Source organism: Pholis gunnellus, assembly GCF_910591455.1.
Source record: "Pholis gunnellus genome assembly, chromosome: 14".
Taxonomy (NCBI): domain Eukaryota; kingdom Metazoa; phylum Chordata; class Actinopteri; order Perciformes; family Pholidae; genus Pholis; species Pholis gunnellus.
Genome location: NC_136541.1, coordinates 21,122,430 through 21,130,142, shown reverse-complemented (window position 1 = coordinate 21,130,142; position 7,713 = coordinate 21,122,430). Strand labels below are relative to the sequence as shown.

Sequence of the window (7,713 nt, the reverse complement as noted above, 5' to 3'; positions counted from 1 at the left end):
AGTACAGGCTCCAGCTGCTCATCCACTCTTCTCTCAGAGGTCCACCAGCCCTGCGGCCAGATACTCGCCATGGTTTCAAAGAAAAGCACTAAAGTGCACGTAAAAGCCAAAGGTGCGTCGCTGCTTTTATTTTTCTGTCCCGTTGTATCGCGGATTGCTGTGGTGGGATGATGCGTTGCAGCCTTTCAAAGTTAATCGGGTGTCAGGCTGTTCTTTCATCCAGGGCCCAGTCCTGGCTAGCTAGCTTGATTTAGCTTCAGAAGATGCTGTAGACGTGATAGCTACTCCGTGCAAGTGAGTCTGTTTAAGCAGGGAGTAACCCTGGAGCATGTAGCGCTATTCATTTAAGCACAGCCTTTCTTCTATTAATGTTAACACGTCAACGCTGTTACGTTACCGACATTGCATTACGTTATTTAACGCGCGCAGAGCTTTTGATGTCGAAAGAAAATCATAGTTACTATCGTTAGCTCTGCATTTAGCTTGCATATATAACTCTATATTAGCAGGACTGAAGTAGCTTTGTTGCAGTAGCATTGATACGCTAGTTGTTCATCCGGTGCTCCGGCTGGTTGGCCTTTGCAACTCCAGCTCGTGGGATTACTGTGGCACGCACTGAATTTAAGCGTTGCTCTCGTGCGGGTTTATATATTTTACACCCCCAGAGTCGTGGCCCCATAACCCACTCAGACATGTAGGCCCGTCCGCCGTCAGTTGTACCAGCATTGCCAGTAGGTTATGTGTGCACCCCGGGGCGCTGAGCACCCCGCCCCCATTCTAGTCCAGTCACTCTTCCAAATGCTCACGTGTCAATAAAAGAAGCCGTGGGTGGAGTTATACGTGGCTCGTGGGGGACCCCCATTACAGGAGTGATCTGTAGCTCTGCTTTTGTATTCGCAATGGAAGAGGGCATCGCGCGCGGCTCCATTCAAATATGGTGTAACGCCTCGCGAATGTTGTCGTGACGTTGCTCCGGAGTTGTTAAAACAAACTCGGCACGTTGTCCGTTTATTTATAAGAGTCAAAGTGGACAAAGTACCGCTTAGATAAATAGTAGTTTTTAATGCACTGAATACTGATTCGTGAGGCAGTAGCGTATTTCAGCCCAACGCTGACGTGTGTCTGTGGGTCCCTGAGCATGAGCCCATGTTGTGTTCAAACAAACAATAAGTAACTTTACTAGAGGACACTCTGTCCTCTACCGCCTGCTCGGGGCTCGAGGCCCCTATAGCAAGTTAGACTGGGAGGGTAGCCCCCATACCACAGCAAGACTATATGGAATACAGTGGAGTGACAACTAAAAACAACTTTAAACATTTCTATGAAAATAAATGTGGTTTGAATACACGTGGTGCTGCATTTGTTGATACCAACTTTCAGCGCTCCACATTTTCCAGATGAATGAAAGCTGACAATGTTGGCAAACAAGAAAAATTTAAAGCATCTTCAAAATATGCACCTTTTGCTTTTCAACTGTTAGTAGTCTGCTCTTCAGAGGTAATGCTGTCTCCCATAGGAGCGGATCAAAGGTTACTGTTACGGTTAGAAAAGTCAGGGAACAAAATGTTCAGTTTTTGTCGTGTTTTTTCTTAACCCCGCCCACCACAGGCCCTATGCATGCTGTATGGTTGAACAGTGTATGCTCCGATTACAATGACACGTGCAACAAGTACTAAGGATTTCATGTATGAAGGGAGAACAAACTCATTTATTCAATTAGAAATAGATACAATTGTATAATATTTGAATCAATTGATGAAAGACTTCTATGGCCTGTATGTTTTAGTCTATTCTTTCAAAAGAAACAAAATGCTACATTTCTTTTCCAGACACAGTACTATATTCACAAAGATGTTTAATGACAGTTAGTTGTATCAGTGAGAGACACTCATTATTTAAAGGTTGAGCAGCTGACTGGATGTTGAGACATGTTGGAGTGAGAGCACGTGCAAAAAGCAAAGGTGAAAATCAAAGTGATGTTTTATAAAACCGTAGTTAGCCCACTACTGCAAGAGAGAGGCCCGTGCCCTTTGTTAGTATTTATTTGAGTTACATCATGTTATCTAACACTTGAGAGTGGCTTATCAAATATTGTTTTTGGCACTCAGTCGAGCTTGATGTGTAAACAGTAACTTGTATGCCAGGTGTTTTAAACATCCACTTTACAGGTTCGAGGCACTCAGGCTCACGATGTCTGATCTTATGGTAGAATGAATCCATATGGGAGTGGGGAACTCATCATCAGTTGATATATTTGACCTTTACTCAAGTCTTATTTAACCCATTCACATGTCTCTTTGTCATGCATTATTTTTACTTTTCTACATGTATCATTTCAATCCCTCAGCCCCCCCCCCCCCCCCTCAGCCCCCCCTCTCCAAATGGCTGGGAGTTGCTGAAGTATGCACAGCTGGAAGGGTAAAAGCCTTGACTGACGTGTGATGCTGTGTGTTCTTTGCATGTGCAGAGCGTGTTCTTATCTAAATCCTTGAGATAGAAAACTCACCATATTTTAGCTTGATGCTGCATCATTCTGTCTGCTGTTGAATAAAACCAAACGCACACATTGAAACTGAGAACAGTCACCTCTGGTCTTCATGATTTTTGGTGTTAGGACTCTGGGGCAATGTGACATACTGGGTTTAATTGTTGTCCAGCTTCCAGCTCTGCCCTGTTTCCTGTACAGAGCCATGCATACTGTACAGACGAGGCCAGACATAATGTTTGGAAAAAGAAGAAAGAGAGATTCTAATCCGCCCTAGGATTGATATTTTCCCCTATTTGAATACTTTGTATTTAAACAATGTGTTGCAAGATTTAAATACGATATGCATGATGATGAGAAGATTGCGATTGGTTTTTAAATAAAGAAAAAAATGATAATTTCTTCTGGTCGTCTGGACAAATGTATATGATTACCTAATCCCTCATCTAGCATCCAAGCCCGATATGTTGTCACATCCAGGTTCATGTTCTTTACTCTAGTCAAATCCTTAAAGAAAGCACTCCGCCCTAGCCTGTGGACATTAGGATCAATGTTGTGTTTGATGTGCCCTTTACAGAGGCCATGATGCCTGCCAGCAAAACAGAAACAGTATTTTCTGTTGCCATGTTACAGTAAAACCATACATCAGGAATGGCACATGATTATCACAAGTATAGCAGTCTGTTAGGACCAGCTGTTTGCAGTGAGCCAGTGATATAATGGAATTAGCTTGACACACAGCTCTAGCTAATACTAGTGACTTTCTGGGGATTTCTTCCATCATTGGAACGTACTACTGTGCACTGTCACAGTTCAGGTCTCTGTCAGTACTGCACTAAAGGAGTGGATGTAGTTGGCTGCTAGGTGGATGTCAATCATCACATGTGTGAGTTTTGTTAAAGACATTTCTCAAATAGAGAACCCCTGGTGTGTGTGTGTGTGTGTGTGTGTGTGTGTGTGTGTGTGTGTGTGTGTGTGTGTGTGTGTGTGTGTGTGTGTGTGTGTGTGTGTGTGTGTGTGTGTGTGTGTGTGTGTGTGTGTGTGTGTGTGTGTGTGTGTGTGTGTGTGTGTGTGTGTGTGTGTGAGGGGAGGGATAACGCGTAACGCGGCAGTAACGCGTTGTGTGGCATGTAGTTTTACCACATGTTCCAGAAAGTGTTCTTTTTGTACGAGAGCTGAATGCTCATTGCCTATAACAGGAGGATTTGTTTGAAGAGAAGTCTATATTATGTGTTAGTGAATAAGACGGAGCTGAGCTGTGTTTTTACTACAGGATCCTGCTACTGGCCCCATTTTATTTCTCTTTGCAATGCTGGAAATGTAACCCTCCAGTTGACACATCTCTTCTATTTGTTACTAATATTGAATTAATAAACGATAATGGAAGTAAATTCATCTGTTTTTTAATGATGAATCATTACCAATATGCAGTGTTTTAAAAATAGCAGATAGTCACAGTGAGAAAAACTAAATCATGTATAGAAACATTTCGATGCATCAAAATGAATCTCCAATGGTTTCATAATGGCATCGTAGCCCTCTGAATGGAATCCCCACCCCTACTGAACATGCCTGCTTGATGAACGCCAGAGGGAAGAGACGTTTGCTTTGAAGGCGTGCACAGCAGCCCTTACATAAGATGCAGAGAAACGTCTCCGACTAAACGTGTCCTGAGCTTCACAGAGGAGAGACGGAGCAGAGAGTTCCTATTTGTTTGGAACAGAAGATTGTTAGTGTGTGTGTGTGTGTATGTTCATGTACGTACGTGAACTAGCTGCTGTGGTCCGACGAAAATGAAGTGCATAGAAGAACAGATCGGTATGGTGCATGGTTTTTATGTTTTCTACTGAAGTGTGTGAAGTTATTTTTTGTGTGTGAGGTGTGTCCATATAATATTGTGGCAGTTTTGGTTTGTGAGGGACTTGTGATTAACAGTGGGAATTTAACATTAGTCATGTTTTGTGTCATTAAGGCAGATGCTTGTTTTGCATCCTTGAAAACAAGCCATAATAATGCACTTTAGGTTGACCTGCTTATGTATAAGGTGTCTGCTGTTGACCTGTATTGAGAAATTGAAATGGGTTGGGAGCAGAAGAACAAGGAGTCAGATGAACCGCATTATTCTCCTATTCACTGCTATGATGCATTGATAATTAGAATAAGAATGACTTTAATGTGTAAACCTGAATTTCTTGCTGTCACATGTCACCATGCAGGTTCCCTTCAGTAACGGTGTGTAGCTACAGCAACACTTTTCTATTCTGTTGAATGCAGTTTGTTGTTGCTGCACGTTTAAAAAAAAATAAAAAATAGGGGCAACGATTTAGTTATATTGTCCAACCATATTCACATATGTTGCCAATGCCTATGGATCTGTATGTGGTATCTCATAAAACCATTTACTCTTTTCCATAAACCAAGGTCAGAGGCTGACTCAGCACCTTAGATGAAAGTTTATATTTGGTGGTTTAATCTCAGGGCAATATTCAATGTGACTTTATTTGTAAGGAATTTGAAATGTCTGTGGATGTTAATCTTGTCTGTGTGAGTATCCCCTGTAGAGCACCGCAATGTTCACAACTCTCATATCCGTCTCGGTATCACTTGAGGAATACTGGCATTGTAATATTTTGAACGATACCCAGCCCTAATCAGTAGCCATTTATAACAGTCATAAGTAAAGATAATCCTGTCAAAAAATATGGTTTATTCTTTGCTCTTTAAGTGATGTCAGTGTTTCTCTCACTTCCTGGCAAAGTGGCTGCATGTGTCCACGACCATGCGTGCAGTGGAATCAGGTGCGGTTGTGTCAGAGTAGTTGTATGAGTACATGAGCAATATTGATCAAAATAATTGTGACTGTCATTTTGGCCATAATTGTGCATCCATATGTTGGTTTCGGCTAAAGTGCAGTTTCATTGGTTTTAATGCTTCTGCGCCACTTAAAGAAAACTGCTCAGAAAAATGTATTCGGCGTCTAGTGAAACTTCAGTATTATGCTGCTCTTGCACCTGTCCATTCTGGATAGGCCTTTGGTGTTTATGAAATTAAAGTGATCAGCAGTAGAGTGGAGTGAAACATTGTGCATTACAAATGCCTTAAATAAAGCTGAATCAAAGGGTTAATTACAGTTAACAGAACCCTGTTTTTGTTGTCTCAGTTGGTTGCAAAGCTTCTTTTTCTTCTATGGAAATGTGACTGTGAAACATCAGAGGGAAAGGGGTGGTCCTTTAAAGCTGGCAGTGCCTGTTCAGCCTGTTCTTCCTCCTCTCTGTGTGTCAGAGCCAGCTGGTCTAACAGCACTATAAATAACTGTGTTTGACCTCCAGAGCCATATCGGGCTCAGAGAAAAAAGTGACAGAGAGCAAGGATTACTGACAGATGAGCAAGAGAAAGAAAGCCAGTCAATAGAGAAAGAAGGGAGGGACAGAGGAGGTGAGACCAGGAGGCAGAGATACCATTTTCCCAGGCAGTCGGTTGAAGGATGGGGGATCCAGCGACCGCGGTCGAGTCGGCCACGTCTCCTGTCGTCAATGCTATCCCCATGGTGATAACTGGGGAAATGCAAGGTGAGGAAAGCTTCAAAAGCTATGGACAAGAGAGCTGAGAAGGACAGAGGAGTGTGGAGGTCATTGGGGGGCCTGGTTGGTTGCTGGGTTAAGGATTAAGTGAGGAGTTCTGATGAGAACCGTTGTTTTTGTTGGATTCATCGGCAGTTTAATTGATCTTCAGAATCCCGCCTACACTGAGGGGAAAACAAGTATTTAAAAAAAAAAGACCTGGTACCAAATAAGTGAGTGAAGCGGAAACCAGATGACCAGAAGTATTTCAGGGTTCTTTCAAAGGATTTTGAGCAGGACAATTTGAACTACGTCTGTTACTCAAACGTAGATGTCAGTGTGTTGAGTTTATCATGCTAGGGTATCAATGGGTTTTGTAATGGTTCAGAGGTAACATTGTATCTGTGCAGATTGTTAGACTGTATATTGCTCTTTGAGTATGTGTCTTGAGTTTGACCTAGCACCATGTAACAGACTTCAACACCTGTTCATTCTCTCTGCCACTATTTTCTCCCATCATGCATTGTGGGATGTCGGCACCCATGGAATTCCCAACACCCCTGCTCCTTTCCCCAGAGCCATTCTTAGGATTAGTGCAGATACCGCAGATGACGTATGATTCCTAACCGAATGCCCAGATTCAAGTATTAAAACCTAACATATCAGAGTATCTTAATGGTCCTTTTTGTAGCAGATGTGTCCAACTGGCACATAGTTAGCTCATTTCTTGGAGTCCCGTTTTGGAGTTGAGGATAAATCTTGAGAATTAGGGTGAGAAAAGGTAAACCAACCAAGCTAATCCCAGTTAATTTAAATATTTACTTTTATTTTAACCAGGTTCATTGTGGGTCCATTTTTGTCATTCAACTCCTTGTCCAGTGGCATAACCAAAACCAGAGAGCATTATGTGATGGGATCACACTATCCCAACACCAAAGTGGGTGAGCCAGTGGCCACCTCCCTGCTTCCTACCCCCCCACTTCCGGCGCCTTGGCTCGTACCACATCCATGCTGACCTTTTTGTCTATACTAGCAGCTGTTGTGCAGTTACATTCAGCATTTACTAATGCTACTACTGCCTACATAAGCAGGAGGATAGCTGGTTTTGGAACGCTTTGTGACAATGTCCGTGTCCAGTGGTGTTGTCAGCCCTACATGTAGCCCGCCAAGCGCATAGCCAGTGTACGTGTACGTGATGTGCGTTTGCATGTGTGGCAGTGTGGGTTGAGATTATTTCTGAAATGCCGCTAAAACACTCGCTTGGACAGATCATTTTTTATTTTAAAACTAAAATGTAGTAGGGTGGATGTCTGAAGAGATTTCTTAGGTTTAAAATAGGTCCTCTTAGTCAATTTGTCGACCAGTAGGTCGATTTGGTCTTAGTCGATGATTTCTTGGGTCGATTAGTTTTTTTTCCAGCTGAATGACTTGTTTCCAAGAAACTTATGAGCACATCTCTGGTAAACACAAGATTTAAGATGGTGCTTTGGTGTGATTCTTCGTAGAGAAACCGATTAAGTGGACAAAATCGTAAGTGTTTCTCGACTAAGAATTTCTTTGGAGGACAGCCCTACTTTAAGGGATACTACTTGGTATTACTTTGTTACTTACTAAGATCTGTGATGAGACTAACATAACATTGGCTGTCAGCTTCTCAAAGACCAACCA

General features: G+C 42.4%; 1 protein-coding gene across 6 annotated transcripts in view; it reads left to right on the top strand.

Annotated features, from left to right (window-relative positions):
• The window catches only part of asph (aspartate beta-hydroxylase), a 29,068-nt gene continuing 21,355 nt past the window's right edge, over nt 1-7,713 (top strand). For 4 of the 6 annotated variants that reach the window (XM_079173341.1, XM_079173339.1, XM_079173337.1 and 1 more), the window contains exon 1: nt 5,860-6,054. In XM_079173341.1, the coding sequence (XP_079029467.1) occupies nt 5,970-6,054 (85 nt within the window). In that variant the 5' untranslated portion in view covers nt 5,860-5,969. Of the gene's footprint in view, nt 113-4,129; nt 4,304-5,859; nt 6,055-7,713 lie in introns of those variants that run through there. The other 2 variants (XM_079173338.1, XM_079173340.1) reach the window with 2 other exon arrangements.